The sequence below is a fragment of the Aspergillus welwitschiae genome, assembly GCF_003344945.1.
Source record: "Aspergillus welwitschiae strain CBS 139.54b unplaced genomic scaffold BDQ94scaffold_24, whole genome shotgun sequence".
NCBI lineage: Eukaryota > Fungi > Ascomycota > Eurotiomycetes > Eurotiales > Aspergillaceae > Aspergillus > Aspergillus welwitschiae.
Genome location: NW_020798718.1, coordinates 226,012 through 244,708, shown reverse-complemented (window position 1 = coordinate 244,708; position 18,697 = coordinate 226,012). Strand labels below are relative to the sequence as shown.

The window sequence follows — 18,697 nt, the reverse complement described above, 5'->3', positions numbered from 1 at the left end:
TTTAGCGCCGTTATGAGGGACGGAATATTTCCTGCTTAGGTCTAGCGCACCGAGACCCTTGGATGACATCAGCTTTTATACAAAGTGGAATGTTTGTATAGTTGCTTTTCATTGTTGAACTTGCTCCATGGCTGAAGCGACTACTACATATAGATGAAGATGACATATCAATTGAAATATTGGGGGATACAGGTGAAGTGACTATATGTCGCAGACTGCACAGCGAGTATCACAAACGAGTCAAGCATCAGTACCGCTCGTTGGCACCCCTTCCGTCCCAATGTCCGGCGTGAAATTCATTGAAAGCTTCGATGCAGCGGTACTAGCCAGCTCTTGGATGGATGATCCTCCGATGATCTGCAGCACAGGGAGGTCAACAGACAACTCTCTAACAAACCAATGCCGTAGCTCGATAGCCACGAGAGAGTCTACCCCCAAGTCAGTCAATCCAGATGCTCCAGTGAGCGATTCCTCAGCGGACAGTTGCAGTCTAGAGCGCACTTCCTTGATAAAGCCATCGGTGATAATGCCTGTGGCTTCAACAATGCTCTTTGCCAGCTCGAGTTGCGTTCTTATCGGAATCTTGTCGTTAGTGCCGGATGCAGATATGGTCGGGTTAGCCGCATGGCTAATGAGATTCCATGCCTTGGGATTTCGCAACCACAACGCGCTAGGATTCTCTGCAGCATTTATGACCTGGTATCCAGCAATCACCTCAGGGTCACTGCTGGAACCTGGATGGCCTGCAAGTATACCCTCTGCGAAGAGCTCATGCAGATCCTCTTCAGTGAAGTTTGAGGCACCAGTGTTCCGCTCAATCATGTTCTGAACTGCACTATCTGCTCTTGCGAAATATCCTATCCCTTTGATTAGTCCCGGATGGATAATGCTGCCCACTAGACCTTGCTCGTTCCGCTGTTTGATAAGCGCCGACATGAATTCAGTAGCCGCTGAATAGGCTGTCTGACCAATATTGCCCAGCGGTCCAGCGGCTGATCCAAAGAGAATAAAGAATTCGAGATCCAGGCCACCGAACACCTCGCTCAGAATAACACTCCCTTGAACCTTTGGGGCCATGACGCTCTGCATATCCTCTAGCGAAGCTTGAGCAAATAGGCAGTCCTTGAGCACCATTGCTCCGTTGGCAACTCCTCCAATTGGAGGCAGTGATCCACGTATGGAAGCATAGGCACGAGACACGGATTCTCGGTTGGTTACATCACTATTCAAGAAGTATCAGTAAATGGTCTCAACTTACTGACAGCGTAGGCACTCACATTTTCATTGGAACAACTCGAGCACCCAGCCTTGCCATCTCCTCAATCCACTGCGCGTCAACATTGGGGTTTCGACTGCCAAGGACCACAGTTCGTGCTCCTCTCCTTATCATCCATTGGCAGACAGATCTCCCAAGGTCACCAGTCATCCCGACGAGCAAGTATGCTTTACGTGCGGATAATGAGACCATAGAGCTTGCTGTCTGGATTTGAATAGGGACTTGGCCTGGCTGAGTCCAGTCCACAATCTCCAGCTGATTTGTTCCCGGTGAAGTACCCAGCAAATTTTGGACAGGAATAAGATGAATTTCCTGCTGCAAGGTAGCAGTTTGCAGCGCAAACCCGCAGGCTGCAAAGAGTGTTTGCCCAACGGTGATCGGACTAGCAGGCCGCAATAACTTTGACGATGTCCTACCCATACTAGAGACATCAACTTGCACAACATCCTCGGGCAGGAGAGATAAAATTCGATCGTAAGCACTGCTTGCGCTTGGCGTACAGCCGACAAGGACGGAAATCTCTTTTGGTAAAAGGCGAGATAAAGTGCGAGAAGAGCTCCTCTCATGAATATACAACACATCATTTTGCGGCACTGTGGCTTGAACACTGGTCCCAAACAATACCCGAATAGTTCGTGCAAGAGCAAAGGCCGAGACAGCATCACACACGGCCTTGCATAAACCTTCAGTCTTATAGAGCATGATATATGTGTTGGGGCGCCCCTTGTCAACAATGGATGTGGCCAACAGGGCAGCAGCTGTTCGCATCAAAAAAGTAGCTTCTAGACCCTCAGGAACGCTGTCAGGGAGCCGCCAGCACCAGTTGAGCGGTGCCACAATAGCTGACGCGTGTTGATCGGATAGTGCCAGCCAACGTGTATTGTCGTTTTCATCTCGACCGATGACCAAATGCAGAAAGCCAGCACCTTCCACCTTATAGGCGGTTATTGTTGAATAACGCACGATAAGCCGACGATGGGTTGCACCACTGCAATATTTTTCTTGCCTGGATCGAAGGCTTTTGCATAGAATGAACTCACTGCGTCTGGCTGATGGGGCAACAATATCTACCCTGGAATTTTGCAGATTAATCAGGCCGTTGACTCTGCGATGGTTTGCAAAATACCGCTTATTCCTGGAATCATCAAGCTGGATTCGTGGGATTTTCAGCACACCATTCACAAGCCGTAACTCGAATTCTGTGCTATGAAGGCAGACGTCCAGGCCATCGTTATTGTCCTTAGGCGTATGGACCAACTGCATGAAAATCTTGGCCAGAGTAGGCACAGTGGTCTCTTGACTATCCGGTATATTTAGATACTGAAATATGGACTGGGGATTCTCATAGGCGAGGCAGTGAACTGTAGCCTTACTCATGCTGAAATAGGGCTGTACACTCTCCGGGCCACTCGTCACCCAAAGAAGCCTACTGGCGCTATTCATAACCACCTTGAGGCTGCTGAGACATTGGGCTGTGATATTCTCGTAGCAAGGCGAGTCTATATCAGTGAGGTTCAAGACGCACCAGCCATATGTGTCATCCAGGTCCAGTACATCGAGGCTCTGTATAGAAACTAGTTGACGGAACCACGGCCTGAGCAATGCTTCTAGGGCCGATATTATTTTAGATGTTGCTCCCGTCGCTCCGCCGATGAGGAGTAGGTTATCTGACAGTGTCTCCGGGAAATCCCCAGGCTCGCGGAGTAGCCGAATACGATCGTCGATCGCCTGTGTGACAAAGGTAGACGCGTAGCCAAACTGACCAGCTGATGATAGCGCTTCGAGTCCACCAAAACCAGTCATCCTAAGCAGCAGATCCCATTTCTGTAGGCTAATCACCGGACTATGAGGGTCGCCATTCTCATCAGACCACCACTTCTTGAATGAGCTGACTACCAACCCAAAGCGGGTTACACTTGTATTAGTGTTGGTGCGAACGACCAAATACCCACCAGGTTTGAGCAGGCGTCGAACGTTTGCCAGAGCTTGCATTAAGCTTTCAGCGCACCACATCATATCAGCTGCGACAATAAGGTCATATGAGTGCTCCTTGAAGCCTTGCTCGAAGGGATGTGACATGATATCAAGCACTTGGTAGACTATTCTGTCTCCATGTTGAGCAAGGCTTTCTTGTGCCGCCGCAAAGGATGTGGAAGTCGTATCAGTGAAAGTGTAAGATTGATATGAACGCTTGATTACCTTCATAATTGATTCCGTGGCCGAACCCCTTCCTGCATTAAGCTCGAGTATATTCATGTGAGGGTAGCGAAAAGCAATCTGGTCAACGAGCACTGCAAGCTCTGAACGGCTGAAGTTGTTTTCAAAGGGATCCTTATATACCCAATTCATATGACCTTCCTGGTACGGAAGCTCAGTTATCTCGCTTCCCCCTCTGAGGAAATCCGATAAATATTCACCGGCTATTCGAAGCGAAGTCCAGTAAGTGCTATCTATGAGTACCATGCTCATAGCAATGTCAAGAGCATCCTCCAGAGTGCCGTCTAGCCAATCTGGATGACATACCGGGTGAGTGCCTTCGCGTGTTGTGGATAGAATATGATCCATCCATTCCACAACGCTAGATCGATGTTGGTCAAGACTTGTACATTTTTCGGCAAATAGCTGCTCCCGTGCATCTCTTATGTACAGAAGAGCGCAGCGTTCCGCCCACTGAAGCTCTTCTTTGTTTTGAGAATCCTGACATACACTTTTGGGAACAGTTTGTGGCAGCAGCGGGCCCCAGACAATCTTAGAAAAAATAGCACGATCCTCAGGAGATGAAAGTGGAGCGACATAAAAGCCCTCGATCTGGTAGACACCGTGGCCGTCAAGGTCGAATGCGTTAATATCTCCTGTCATGCCATCTGAACTACCATCGTCGAGAAAAGCTTCGACAGCAAGCTCAGTCATGGCCTCCCTTGAGCTGTGCTTGCACAACTGCGGGTTAATTGCGATGTGCTCAATGGACACAGGAACATGTAGTGTATGGACTTCTTCGATGTTCTTCGCTGCTAACAAGACCTGCAAGCTGGAGTCTATGATCGCTGGATGCAGAAGCAAAGATGAGCTCAGGTCGGTCCCTGAAATTATGCCCGTCGACCCATCCGCTTGTCTAGTGAGAGCCTTCAGCCCCTGGAAGGGACCGCTGTAACCAAGCCCAAGCCTTTCTAGAGATGCGTAGAATGCAGAGATTTCCACCGACTGAGATAGCGCTGATATAGACGATCTAGGAGGCAACAACATAACATCTTGTTCCCCCAATGACAGAGTTAGTTTCCCGGAGGCGCATGTCTTCAGTTTCTCGGCAACGCTAGCGTAACATTGAAAGGCCGCGACAATGACATTGTTTTCGGATTTCACAATGACGACTTTCGAGATGATCTCTACTCCCCGCGGGTCGTCAGGAATAGGGACAGCACAGTGGATGCGCACATTATCGAACTCCACCAACCGCAGAGGTTGGCCGCGTGCAATTTTTGCAGCTGCTTCCAATGCCATTGATATGTACCCGGCCGCAGGGAAGACGGCCTGAGACTGAACCTGATGGTTATTGAGCCAATCGAGTTCTGTCCGGCTTAGGTAGTTGCGCCAGCGCCATTCGTCCTCGCCTGTTTCAGGGCTGAGAGTCCCCAAAAGAGGGTGTGGGAGATCAGAGTGATATAGACGCGCTTTAGTATGGCGAGACAGCGTCCAATAAGCTCGGGACTTGTCAAAAGGATATGTGGGTAGGTGTTTAACGAAACGGCTTCCATATGAATGATCGAACATTGACAGATAACGTTGGATGTCGATTCTTGCTCCCATCTGTGCCCAGAGTGAGCCAATAGCGCGAGCAAATACCTCCGTACTGTTGCCACCACGTTCAGCCAGACCAAGATAGGTAGCCTCTGGACCTACATCCTTCATCTCAGAAATGGTCTGCAAGAATGGTGCTTTGAGCGTGGGATGCGGGCCAACCTCAATCACTAAATCAAATTTAGGATTGTCTGCGAAAGCTGCGGTCACTGCTTGAGAGAAAAGCACGGGACGAAGCATATTTTGGCACCAGTATTGTGGATTTATATCTTCTGTGTCCACCTTTGTTTCCTTATATACGCTAGAAAACCACTTAGTTGTCGTAGGATTTGCCCGAATCCCACAGGCCTCGAGAGCATGCAGATATGGTGCAGCACATGGTATCATATGGTGGGAATGATAGGCTATGTCCACATGAAGGCGATGCACCGTGAGGTCTAGGCTTTGTAACATCCATTCAAGCTCCTGTATTGCGTGTGTATCCCCAGAAAACGTGACACTTACCGGAGAGTTAACCGCAGCAATCTTAACTGTCTCGCTGAAGCCACCTTCAGAGCAAAGTGCATGTGCTTCTTCCCAGGGGATCCCACTAGCTAGCATGGATCCAGGCTTGCCTTTTGAAACAGCCTGCTTAGCTACCAGGCCTCGCAGATATGCAATTCTGATGGCGTCTGCTGCGCTGATTGCGCCAGCAGCATAAGCAGCCGCAATTTCGCCTGAGGAGTGTCCCACGACAGTGGAAAAACTCACACCCAGAGCCCGTAAAAAGTTCACCTGTATTATTTGCACAGCTGTGCGGAGTGGCTGTGACACAAATGCTTCGCGGATCCTTGAGGATGACTCGGGAGCTGAGAGCTCCTGAACCATCGAAAAGTCTGGACGGTACTCCGGTGGAAGACTATCTAATGACTCTTGGAGCTCTGCCATCCAGACCATGGCCTGTGGACTGGCCGCAATCAGGTCCCAAAACATCTGCGGATACTGTGCGCCTTGTCCGGTAAATATACCCAGTATTCGTTTTGGAGCATTGCTGGGCCGTGACATAATACCTGGAGAAGCTGCTCTTGCCGACCCCTGCTTCTCCAGCTCTATCTGGATTTCGGTTCGGAGTGCCTCGATTGAGGCTGCTGTAATAACAACACGGTGGTTGAATGCTGAGCGTCGCTTTAGTAGCGACTCGGCCAGGGTCACCAAAACGATGTCTGGATGCTCTTGGAGAAATCGGTCATAGCATTCTAGAACATCTACCAGGGTTTTCTCTGTGCATGCAGAGAAGACGAATGGAAGTATTTGAGGGCACAAGCTATGCCCTAGCGTCAGCTTAGTTGGAGGGATATAGCTCTCAATTATTGCATGTGCATTACTTCCACCGAAGCCAAACGAGTTGACCGAAACCCGGCGAGGGACACCTGGGGCAAGGCTGGGCCATAACAATGGCTCAGTTGGTATGCGGAGTTGAGAAGTCAGAGGTGCAATAACTGGGTTTATGCGCTCTAATAGCATGTTTGGAGGTATAATGCCTTTCTGGACGCATAGAGAGGCCTTTATAACTCCCGCTAGCCCTGCTACGCCTTCTGTATGGCCAATGAGGGTCTTTATTGACCCCACGTACAAGGGCTCTTGGGTAGACTTTTCAGGCAATTGTGAGTCCCCAAAAAAGGCATTATAGATAGCAGTGGCCTCTTGGGGATCTCCAGCCTGCGTACCGGTGCCATGGGCCTCGAAAAACTGGCACCGGTCTTCGAGATGATCTGCCGGATTTAACCCCACGCTGGCATACGTGGAGCGGATTAACTTTGATTGGGCAATGCTAGACGGCATGGTAATCCCCATACTGCGTCCATCAGCGTTGACTCCTGTAGCGCGGACGATACATTCAATAGGATCCCCATCCGCAATAGCATCGCTGAGGCGTTTCAAGACCAGGGAAGCAATACCCTCACCCCGTGCATAACCATCCGCACCCTCGTCCCACATACGACACCGTCCGGTAGGCGAGAGTAAGTGCATCTTGGAAGCGGCAATATACTCGCGGGGGCTGAAGATCAGGTTGCTAGCAGCCACCAGAGCCATGTGACAGTCCTGGTTTCGCAGAGCACTTACACCTTGGTGAAGGGCCACCAAGCTTGAAGAGCATGCGGTGTCTATTGTCATGGATGGACCGTGCCAGTCAAAAAAGAAGGAAATACGGTTGGCAAGCATAGACGCTGCCGTTCCAGATGGGGTATACATGGGAACTTCATCCCAGTCCCGGCTGATCAGATTGGCATAATCCGTACTCATGAGGCCACAAAATACTCCCGTATCAGATCCTCGCAGGCTTTCCAGTGGTAAGCCTGCTGTTTCCAACGACTCGTGGACGACCTCCAATAGCAGACGTTGCTGAGGGTCCATCGACTCTGCTTCAGTACGGGAGATATTGAAAAATGACGCGTCGAATGCGCGGGGGTCCTCAGTAAGGAAATAGGATTCAGGGGAGTTTCCTGTTCCATGATGTTCATCAGGATGGTAGAAGGCATCATGGTTGAAGCGATCACTGGGTGCCTTAGAAGCTACATTGCGCGGATGGAGCAGAAGGTCCCAGAGCCTAGTCGGGGAGGATGCAGAGCCAGGGAATCTGCATCCTGTCCCAATAATTGCGATGGGTTCAGGGACTGACATGAAGAATAAGGAAAAAGAGGGAGAGGGAGAGAAATCAGAATAGAGTGATTAAGAAAAGGCCACCAGGTCAGATGACCGAGACGGACTGCAGGTCTCCTTTCCTTCTTATGCACTTCAACTACCTCCCGCTTTATCTGATTTCTCGTGGCGTGCTTGTATTCAATTAGTATTGGTCTAACTTGGTGGCTTTGGTGGCCTTGCTTCTGAGCAAGTGTACTTTACGAGAACCAACAGCGCTAATGTCAGAATGGTGCAGTTCTTGGTACCCTTTCTCATGCAGACAAAGCAGACGCCTCCTAACTAAGGGACGTCCTTGTTGAGACAATGCAGGTGGGGTTTGGGGATGCAGGTTCTGAACCTGTCACTCGGCATGCAAGCCGCCTCCTTGAATACCATCATCCTCATCTCTTAGTCGATAGACCTTGGAGAACGAACGTTGCACCAGTGGGTCACCTGCAGGGTGCCATATGTCCAGCCATTATTTGGGGTGAAGCGAACAAGGCAGGGCGCCGTAATCAGCACTTCCTCTCGGCCGGCTCGATACAAAGGCATTCACTGGGTTTGGCTTGGGAACTCCCATTGGAGGGACTGATGCTCGTGTTGCAGCTGCATAATTGCGCCCAGTCGGAGGTAAGACCAGTCTAGGCTTGGTACCTCATTCTGGCCTTCGGTTGGTTCATCGCCGTCATCGGAGTCGCCTAAATTACCCCGACATATGCATGTCTCAGACCGGTTAAGAGCACGGATATTCCCTTCACATTAGGCGTGTACGCCCATAAAGCGAAGAGAACTCCAATTGTCAATGATTTAAGGTTATTTCCTATCGTCACCCGAAAGAGATCTCAGGGTGTTCTGGAAAACATAGCATGTCTCCATGCGCACTGGCAGGAGCCTCGTTTATGGAACTCGGTAGAATTCGAGGCCCCCGCCGCTAGATAAGCTAGCTGCGCGACTTATCTGCATCGGGTTCAGATTAGATCACCGTCACAACGAACAAGTCAATTCGACTCAGGCGCTTGCCATGCAACTAATGATATGGAGGAAACTTAACGCTCTTCCGTTTTTGCTGTACCCAATTACAGGATCTGGAAAATCTATACCCCCAGCTGCGTAGCTGCATTTTGACAGGCGTTCAGGCCGCCTAGCCTCGTGATTTAATCATGCCTACAGCACCCTTCCTGGCGAGGTAGTACGGACGCGCTACTGCTGCATGCTGCATGCTCCAATTTGCCAATGGAACTGGCTTCCTCCTGCAGGTTACGTATCCGGACTGATGCGATTTGGGCCGAATAAGCTGAGGACGGGGTTCATGTCTGCTCGTGGTTCAGGCACCCTCCCGAAACGACACCAAAGAATCTTACCTCGGACATACCTAATAATTGCCATTCTGTTACTCTTGAGCCTAGCTGTGTTTTCAGTATGATGAACATTCCAGCTGTGTACAAGGACGTGTTGTCCTTTGCCTTCGATCGCTCGGTTGAGTATGACGAGAGCCAGCCACTCTATATTGATGCGAGAAACCCATTGCGCAGTCTAAATGCTATTCAACTCCGTCAATTAGTGCGGGCTCTGATCGCAGGTCTCAGGCGGCATATCAAGCAAGGAGAGTGTGTGCTGGTTCATCTGGGCAATAACGTAGGTAGAACCCACAGGCAACGTCTAGTTCAACAATGACTGGAACTGATTAAATGTCCTTAGTATGTTCACCCAGCCCTCTTTTTCGGCATAATAGGAGCCGGGGGCGTTTACATGGGTGCCAGTCCCGACAGCCCACCTCATGAGCTAGTCAATGTTCTTGAGCTGGGGAGACCAAGGCTTATTATTACGGCAAGCCAGACGCTTCATGCTGTCCAGAGCGTTGCAGCCAGCAAAGGCCTCGGTCCGGAGCAAATCTGCCTATTTGAAGAAATGGCCATCACTAGCTTTCTAGAGCCAAGCCCCAGTGATCGTCGCGAAAATGCTGAAACCATCACATTATATGATCTTCTCTCCTGCGGCGAAGAGGATTGGATCAAATTCGATGACGAAGCTCTGGCTAAAACCACACCGGCAGGTATGTATTGCACCAGCGGCACTAGTGGGCTTCCAAAAGCCGCCATCGTCTCGCACTACGCCGTTGTCTCCGAGAAATTGAATATGCATTATGAGCTTCCATACGATGTCAAGAGACTAGTTGTTGTCCCGGTATACCATCGCTTCGGGGCACTCTGGCACACATTCCCGATTCGTCAAGGAGAGCCGGCGTACTTCTTGCAAAAGTTTGATATTAACCACTTTCTCACCGCTGTTCACAGTAACAAAATTACAGACGTGTTTATTGTGCCAGCAGTGGTCCATCTCTCGCTTCAGTCCTCTCGGCCTGTGGCGGAGCTCCTTTCATCCCTGCGCATGGTAGGCGTCTCAGGTGCACCCATCGACACAGGATCGTTGCAGAAATTTCAGGCATTACTGCACGCCCAGGCTACTGCAGCGCAAAGCTGGGGCATGACAGAGACTGGCCCAGTATTTATATGCAGGTATGGAGAACGCGTCGATAAAGCAAGTATCGGAAAGCTCGTCGGGATAAACGAGGCGAGACTCTTCGACGATGAAGGCATAATGATAACCAGCGACAACTGCCCCGGCGAGCTATACGTACGAGGTACAGGGCTATTCTCGAATTACAAGGGACGAGATGATGGGGTCGACGCAGAAGGATGGTTTCGCACCGGGGACGTGGCCTACCGACAAAACGAATACTACTACCTGTTCGGCAGGGCCAAAGAACTCATCAAAGTACAAGGGCAAGTAAACCCCTAACTCTTCATTCAACAGAGCCCTTCCTGACAATAATTCCCCAGGAATCAAGTAGCTCCCGCTGAGATAGAAGCCATCCTTTCCAAGCACCCAGGAATATCCGATGCCGCTGTCCTCGGAGTCCAATCCAGCGACAAGAGCACCGAACTACCCCGAGCCTTTGTGGTAAAATCATCGGCCTTCAACACCGACCTGACTGCAGATGAAGTTTACCAATTCGCGAAATCCCAGTTAGCAGGCTACAAGGCTTTAGATGGAGGTGTGGTGTTCGTCACTGAGATACCTCGGACCGCGAGCGGGAAGATCCAACGGGCCAAGTTGGCACAGATGAACGCTCGACGGGAGAAGATCGCCCAGGTACTTTCTCGTCGTGTTATCAAGGTAATTAGTTGAGCAGGAAGCTATGTGGGAACCGCTACTTAGCTCGTTAGCTACAATCAACCGTTCCTGCACTTGGCACGTGTCGGTCCTACATCAAGATCAAATCTTGAAATTTTCGCTTCAGAACAAGAGTAACGGTCAATAACAAAACGACTATAGCACATACAATACGTAGATTAAGTGACCAAAAATGTTTTCTTTCGTCTATTTGGTGTATGGGTATCTATGCAACAAAAATCCAGATCCAGATCCAAACCCGAAGCGAACATCATCCGTAACGTAACAATCATAAAGTCTCCCTTTCTCTCTCACTCATTCATTCTGGCAAGCCGTAACCTCTGTAAGCAACTCATCCAATCCACGGAATCCTTCTTCCACGACCCATTTCTGTCCCTGAGCGGGATGTAGAACATGGCAACTCGCGCCGACAACCAACAGGCCAGGAGGTCTCGAGCCCTCGGCTTCAAAGGCAGCACTTACGTGCTCCAGAGTAGACCGGATGACGCGTTGGTCTGTGCAGGAGGCTCTCTCAATGATTGCGCAAGGAGTGTCTTTGGGCCATGGGGTCCGTGGACGGGTACCCTCTGCTGGCTGCGTAGTCAAGGATTCTATGAGCGCGGACAGACGGTGCAGGGCCATTAGGAAGACAACGGTTTGTGTAGGAACGTAAGTAGGAGGTTCTGGGGCTGCGCCTTTGCGGCCTGTGCCTGTGCAAACCAGGACTTGGTCGGACACGCCTCGGTGCGTAGCTGGAATGTCTGCGAAGAGGGGCGCGCTCAGTGCACTGGTGATACCGGGGAGGACTACGGGTTTGTAGCCTTCGCCTCGGAAAAATTCGAATTCTTCGCCTCCGCGGCCGTAGAGATAGGGGTCGCCCTGCTTCAGTCGGAGGACGTATCTTCCTCGATGCAGGGAGTCTAGGCCCATCTTCAAGAATTCCTCCTGGGCCTGGTCTGCGTTGCCTGGGAACTTTCGCGCGATGTGGACTTCCGTCCTGCGAGGGATGAGTTCTAGAACGGGTGCTGGGACGAGTTTATCGGCCAGGATGATGTCGGCAGCCTGGATGGCATTGTATGTTGCGCGTGTGAGTAGATCTGGGTGTCCTGGGCCAGAACCGGCAAGAACAATCTTGCCCTTCTTTGACAAAGGTTCTGGGCTGTTGATATCTTTGAGTCCATCTTTGCTAGACGAGTAAGCCTCGAGGATGGCGTTGATGTCTTCATCCGTGATAGCAGCCAGTTTGCGAAGGGGCCAATATTCACAGATTTGGGACAGCCAGCGCATGCGGCGGGTTTTGGCTGCAGAGATGTCGTCTTCTGTTACCAATGTGTTGAATGTATGCCGTTGGCCAGTTGCATCATCCTCGTCACCCTCTAGCGGTGCATCACATAGTCCGGCAGCATAATCCTCTGCCCAAAGGCGCTTTCTCACTGCACCAAGCCTGTCAATGGCACTTCCGAGATTTGATGGAAGCCCCGAGGAAATTTCCCTCCGAAGTCGCGATGCCAGCTTACAGCCGCGTCCTGATGTCGTGATGCCGATATGGAGAGGGCCGTCCGAATACGTAGACAGCAAGCTGAAGGTGCAGAGTTCCGGAGCATCTGACACATTGACTGGGATTCTCAGACGACGGCAGAGCTTGGAGATGTGTGCACTCAGTGGGTTGTTTCCGCCTAGCGTGACGAAGACCGTGTCTACAACGTGGTCGACTTCCTCTCTTCCTAGGCTCGTAAGATCCTCATCTTGGAACTCTCGGCGGATCCACTTCACAGAGCCGTTCTCAATCCGTTCGACCAACGTGTACTGCAGGCCCTCTGTGTCCGGGGAGATGAGAATCGGCTTTGCGCCAGCTTCAGTGCTTTTTGCACAACGGGCTGCTGCAAGAGGGTTGGCCCCGATGATCAGATGGACGTGAGACTCGACGTTCACGGCTGTCAGTAGAGGTGCCGGAACACCACTATCTGAGGCGTCCTTCATGTTTGAATTGCCACCGCGGGGTCTTGCGGTCTAACCTTCAATATTTGCTTGAACTTCGTTTTGTCGAAAAAAAGGTGCTGGTACTAAGAGCAATCAGGACCCTGAATTGGACGACCCAAGTCGATTTATGCTTGCATCCCACAAAGCGAAGTAGCCAGTCGATTAAGTTTCCAGACTCTTCAACTCCGCGGAAAAGCCAGCTGATGAGCAACGATTGCAGATAAGAACCACGCTCTCCAGTCAGCACGTCTGCCAGGTCGATAAGCGTATCACAGCCATTAATAAACTGAGTCACCACAGGAAACCAGCGGGATTGCAGTCATTTTGCCTCTGGGAAATTTATAGATGCATTTCCTGATGGGGTTAAGGTGATATTGCGTGATCGCATGCAGTGGCTTAGATAAGCCGACCCCGGATTGGGCGATTCAGTATGGTGCCTGATATCAGTGGCACCCATAGCAAAGGACTGTTCGATGTCTTGTACTTTGGTCATGATATATGGCAGAGCAGAGTACTGGTAGTCGAGATCAGCTGAAGAATTATTTCCAGAACGGGCGTGACTCGAGCCCATGTCTTTAGGAGCGAGTATGGGTAATGATATAATTCATTGCGAAGATTTGGTGCCTGATACTCTTGCTAGAGCCGTGGAGCTTGCACTGATGGAAACCACGTCAGCTCTATAACTGGATCAAAGTGCTGGATGGTTCGTGGTGGTCTCGTGTGCTTCTCCTAAGTTAGTAGTAACCAAAACATTGGCCCGATAGTGTGTGGTAGTGGCCGGGAGTGTCACACTCATCATTGTAGACAACCAGATGTAGTATTTGTGAATTGGTTTCAATAGGAATAGAACCATACCGGCTGCGAGGTTAGTTTCATTGAGAGATGAAGAAACACGTCTACTAGATAGTAGCATCCTTGAAAGATGTTGATCTGGTCCAAGTTGCTGCAGCGGTGTATATCACGTGACAAAGCTGCCGCCAGCTCGAGCTGCACGTCAGAGCTCCGATCCAGTCCATGCTTCCATTCATCTTTCATCATTCCCCAGGCTCCCATCTCCTCCCAATAACCCCCTCCCATATTCAGCATCCTTCTATATTTTCTACAGGTTGATACCCGCCAAATCTGAATTATACCCTGTTGTGACGCTCCTCCGTCACCATGTCCGAAACCCTGTTGAAGCCGGAGAAGGACTTCTCCAAGGATGCTGACAAGCTGATCCCCGAGGCTGAGCAGCTTGCTAAGGTCGGAGCTCTCCCTTTATTTCTGCAAACGTAACTTACTGACCGTCAACAGACCGATGTTCAGGGTGCCATTGACAAGCTCCTTGTATTGGAGAAGCAAGCAAGACAAGTATGGTCCTTCCTTCGTCTGTCTGGCGACAACGCGATTCTTACCCATCCTACAGGCTTCGGATCTTGCCACGACATCGCGCATCCTTATCACCATTGTCACAATCAGCAAAAACTCGGGAGACTGGAACTTGCTGAACGACCAGGTCCTCCTGCTATCCAAGAAGCATGGCCAGCTCAAGCAGGCCGTAACGAAGATGGTCCAGACGGTGATGGGATTCCTGGATGAGACGCCGAACTTGGAGGTCAAGCTGTCTGTCATTCACACGCTGCGGACTGTGACTGAGGGCAAGGTCAGTGCAATAACCACCTAGTCAGCTCCGCATCATGCTGATGCGCGTCTATATAGATCTTCGTCGAAGTCGAGAGAGCCCGTGTTACCCGCATCCTTTCCAACATCAAAAAGACCCAAGGCGACCTTAATGCCGCCGCCGATATTCTTTGCGAGTTGCAAGTCGAAACATTCGGTTCCATGACCAGACGGGAGAAGACAGAGTTCATCCTGGAGCAGGTTGCTCTCTGCATAGAACGGGGCGACTGGACACAGGCCACCATCCTCAGCCGCAAGATCAACAAGAGATACTTCAACCGCAAGCCGAAGAAGAGCCCGGAGGAAATTGAGAAGCTGAAGAAGGAAGCCGAAGAGAAGGAGAAGACTCGTAGCCCGGATGAGGCACCAATGGAGGTGGACGATGACGTGACCGACTTGAAGCTTCGCTACTACGAACAACAGATTATCCTCGCCAACCACGACTACAAATACCTGGATGTTTGCAAACACTACCGGGAAGTGCTGGATACGGAGTCGGTGGAGAACAACCCGGAGCAACTTCGCGCCGTAAGTTCACCCTAGGTGGTTAATTAGTACCTTCAAGCTGACACCGTCTAGGTTCTCGCTAGAATTGTCTACTATATCGTCTTGTCTCCCTACGATAACGAGCAATCGGATCTGCTGCACCGCATTCAGCAAGACTCGCGGCTCTCTCTCGTCCCAGTTGAAGGCCGGCTAGTGAAGCTCTTCACCATCCACGAGCTGATGCGCTGGCCGATGGTGGGCGAGCAATTCGGCCCTCACCTCTGCAACACGGATGTCTTCAGCCCTCAGCCCAGCCAATCGGTCGAGGACCAGGCGCACCGGAGGTGGCAGGACCTCCGCAAGCGCGTGATCGAGCATAACGTGCGGGTGGTGGCCAAGTACTACACACGTATCCAGATGGGCCGGTTGACCGAACTGTTGGACCTGACGGAGGAGGAAACGGAGAAGTACATCAGCGAGCTGGTCTGCTCGAAGACAATCTACGCCAAGATCGACCGTCCAGCCCGACTGGTCAACTTCGCCAAGCCGCGCGATGCCGACGACGTGCTGAACGAATGGAGCAGCGACATGAAGAGCCTTCTGGGGCTGCTGGAGCGGATCGACCATCTGATCACGAAGGAGGAGATGATGGCGCGGATCCTTCCCACGCGAGAGAAGGGCAAGGCCCGGTAGATTACTGAGTAGCAGAACCGCAGATATACACTGATGAAGTAGAATGGGACAATAATGACATGGTCATATACATACATTGCATTCCTCTATACAACTAATCTACTCTATCTATATTCTAAAAAGGCAGCTCCATCTCATTAACATCCACTTCCTCCTTCTCCTTCTTTCCCCCATTTCCATTAACATCCCCAACAACGCCCCTCACAAACCCCACCACAGCATCAAGATACGGCCTCTGCGCCGGCACAAAATGGCCTCCGGGATGCACCACCACTCTCCCCTCCACATCCTTCGCATCACAAACCTCCACCAACGCCTTACTCCTCCCCTCATCGACTACCGCATCCAACGACCCCAAAACATGCAACACAGGCGTCTTCACCCCACCCTCATAAAACCCTCTATACCTCGGCCCCGGCGCCCTAAACCCACTATAACAAACCGCGAACTTCAACGGCGCCTGCCCTACACTCCTCACATTTTCCCACCAGACACTCGGCACCTCAAAGCCCTTCACATTCTCCCCCGTTTCCTCAAAGACACTCCCCTCGCTCGCAAACTTATTCATAACCTCCTCTCTCCCGGGCTCCAACAACGCCGCCACAATCGCCGCCATCGCTGCGCCCTGCGAGAACCCCACTACGCCGTCGAACGGCCCCTCGGTCTTGATGACGTTGGCGATCGTCTCTAGTCCCAAATGCAGGTCTGTATAGAGGGGTGGGTTCGCGGTGGAGGAGCGCCGGAACCAGCCGTAGGCTTCTGTTGGTTCATCGTTGGTGCCACCTTGGTTTGTGGATGGTTCGTAGCCCGGGATATCGGAGGGGAGGAGGTGGATGGGACCGGTTGGGTAGGTGGTTGTGATTGTGTAGCCGGTCGTGGGGAGGAGGGTCTTGGTGAGGTGTTTTATGACGGCGCGGGATTTGGCGTGGAAGAGGGTGCCGGATTGCGTGTAGCCGTGGAGGCAGAGGAGTTTGAGGGGGGGCATGCTTTTTTTTTTATTTCCTTTGACTGTGAACTTTGGTTTCTTCGTGTGAAGGGGGTGGTGTTGGGGGTAGAAAAGAGTGTAATAGGAGAAGTAATATATGGGAGTAGTGTATTGAGGACGATGGATGTCGGGGAGAGAAAAAGTACTAGTGGGAGGATGAGAGGAGATAAGATAAGCGGGGTGGATGGGTGGTTAGTTGGTTGGGGTATATTCCTGTCTACGGTATGGGGATGGGCTTAAAAGTGGATTGTAGGATAGATACAAGGTAGGGACTTCCTTGATTTATGTCTAGTTGTTGATCAGTTAGACGTTGTTGAGGGTTATGTCTACGGTCCAAGAGGTGGCACTCGTACACATGGGCCGGGATCGTTGGATGAGTCTAGATGCAAGGGCACTCGGTGACCCCAGCTTCAGCATTGCGGAGGTGCGGTCCAGATCTACGCATTTCGAGGGGCTACTGGGCTACCGGGCTACATTTACAACCTGATGTCCATACTGACCAAATAAAACATACGATTGCTACCGCACGAGGGTATCACAACTCTGCAGGGCCGGCACCGTCCTCTCAGACCTAGTAACCGGCCCCTGCAGCCAGTCACGCCGCTGCGCACAATACCGGAGCCGCCATCATTCATCTTCCACGATGAAATCTGTTTTTCCTCCTTCCGCAATATCCGAATTCCTGCGGCAACCGGCAGAAGCGCATGTGCAGACGTGACTGGTGGCGTTGTATGATTCTTCCCCATCGTGCCCCTGTTCGAGGTACATCCGTCGTAGGTACAAGGAACACAAGTTGGCGAATAGTAAAAATCATCAAGCGAAAAACTCAAGAGCAAGATATAAGGCAAGAGTAGTTTTTGGTAGTATGGACCGATCATGTGCCAGATATCCGGAACTCCCCTGCGCAGAGATGTAGGAAGATAAAAAGTAGTAAACGCTTTTTTTGAAAAGGTGTATCAAAAACGAGGTTCTGTGCCTGGTCAAAAATTTTTTTCATTTCCCTTGTCTGTGTGGTTCCGCAGGGCTTTCTCGCAAGGGGCGAGGATTCCATCTTCTATCTGAATCTGTTTCCTCAGAAAAACGAGATATATTAATCCATCATCATTGAAGAACGCCACATTGCTTTCATAATCGCTCCGGCACGGTTGGGTCGAGACGTTTACTTGCGGCGGAAAGAGCAGCCCTCAGTAAGACGGGCCTTACCACCGGTGGGCTGGCACAGAACGGTCGAGCAACCAGCGCAGACGACAACGGTCTGGGCGTGGGAGAAGACGGTGGTGATGGTGAAGCAGCCGGGGCACTTGACGTCCATGAAGAAGGAGCGGGGAGCAGGCACAAGGGTCTGTCGAAGTAATAACCGATATCAGCCAACCCATTCCCTTCCCTTTCTTATCTATCACTTTTTTCCCGATACGGATTGTTCATACCTTGAGCTTGTGCTTGCGGGCCTCAGCCTGAGGCGCGGGGTTGAGGAGGTCGACCGCGAGAACCTATTTCGAAGGGATATCCGTCAGTTCAACATTCATCCTTTCCTTTCGATAAAAATTTCGAGATGCCTGCGGCGACGAGATGGTGGCGACGACGGGGTTGCACTGATGGCTAGCGGCGACAGCCATTTCTATGCAAACATGCAGGGAGATATGTCGGGCAGGTTGTGGGATGGCATCGAAGGGGTAGAACGTACCATCTTGACGAGACAAAAAGTCGATCAGCGAAGGGAGTTGAATGTAGCGCTGATGGAGATGGCCTGCTTGAGGGTGAAAGCAAAAAGGTGGTCTCGTGGAGATGGCGAGCGCTGAAGGGAATTCTCGACGGCGTCACCCACGGCGGCCCGTTTGGGGGCGCATAGGGTTGCAACCCTCTCGCTAATACTGCCCGAACAAGCACTTTTGCCACCGCCCGGCAGTGGCCCCTGTGGCTGATGCCCTCTCCACCAATCACGGGCTGCTTATATCAGCCGCCAGATGCTGCTAGATGCTCCAAGGTCC

The 18,697-nt window shown here is 51.2% G+C and overlaps 6 protein-coding genes across 6 annotated transcripts; 2 read left to right on the top strand and 4 right to left on the bottom strand.

Moving 5' to 3' along the window:
- Positions 1-9: 9 nt before the first annotated feature.
- Positions 10-7,732, bottom strand: BDQ94DRAFT_180424 (ketoacyl-synt-domain-containing protein; the record flags this gene model as incomplete). The annotated part of the gene is made up of 2 exons (XM_026773617.1): positions 10-1,222; positions 1,278-7,732. The coding sequence occupies 2 exons, from the start codon at positions 7,730-7,732 to the stop codon at positions 241-243; spliced, it is 7,437 nt and encodes a 2,478-aa protein (XP_026624387.1). The 3' UTR covers positions 10-240.
- Positions 7,733-9,080: 1,348 nt separating this feature from the next.
- BDQ94DRAFT_180421 (uncharacterized protein) lies at positions 9,081-10,921 on the top strand (the record flags this gene model as incomplete). Its single annotated transcript, XM_026773616.1, has 3 exons — positions 9,081-9,367; positions 9,431-10,515; positions 10,573-10,921. The coding sequence occupies exons 1-3, from the start codon at positions 9,152-9,154 to the stop codon at positions 10,919-10,921; spliced, it is 1,650 nt and encodes a 549-aa protein (XP_026624386.1). The 5' UTR covers positions 9,081-9,151.
- A 169-nt stretch (positions 10,922-11,090) lies between these two features.
- Positions 11,091-13,177, bottom strand: BDQ94DRAFT_147288 (putative siroheme synthase). Its single transcript, XM_026766992.1, has one exon. The coding sequence runs from the start codon at positions 12,884-12,886 to the stop codon at positions 11,222-11,224; it is 1,665 nt and encodes a 554-aa protein (XP_026624385.1). The 5' UTR covers positions 12,887-13,177; the 3' UTR covers positions 11,091-11,221.
- Positions 13,178-13,911: 734 nt separating this feature from the next.
- On the top strand, positions 13,912-15,782 carry BDQ94DRAFT_60581 (proteasome regulatory particle lid subunit RPN5). Its single transcript, XM_026776149.1, has 5 exons — positions 13,912-14,128; positions 14,180-14,236; positions 14,292-14,528; positions 14,585-15,073; positions 15,125-15,782. The coding sequence occupies exons 1-5, from the start codon at positions 14,045-14,047 to the stop codon at positions 15,722-15,724; spliced, it is 1,467 nt and encodes a 488-aa protein (XP_026624384.1). The 5' UTR covers positions 13,912-14,044; the 3' UTR covers positions 15,725-15,782.
- BDQ94DRAFT_60582 (alpha/beta hydrolase) lies at positions 15,783-16,818 on the bottom strand. Its single transcript, XM_026776150.1, has one exon. It carries the CDS (start codon positions 16,707-16,709, stop codon positions 15,840-15,842), a length of 870 nt encoding a protein of 289 aa, XP_026624383.1. The 5' UTR covers positions 16,710-16,818; the 3' UTR covers positions 15,783-15,839.
- Positions 16,819-17,198: 380 nt separating this feature from the next.
- On the bottom strand, positions 17,199-18,515 carry BDQ94DRAFT_147283 (40S ribosomal protein eS27). Its single transcript, XM_026766991.1, has 3 exons — positions 18,394-18,515; positions 18,137-18,199; positions 17,199-18,051 (listed from the first exon to the last, which is right to left on the bottom strand). The coding sequence occupies exons 1-3, from the start codon at positions 18,394-18,396 to the stop codon at positions 17,869-17,871; spliced, it is 249 nt and encodes an 82-aa protein (XP_026624382.1). The 5' UTR covers positions 18,397-18,515; the 3' UTR covers positions 17,199-17,868.
- Positions 18,516-18,697: the final 182 nt, after the last annotated feature.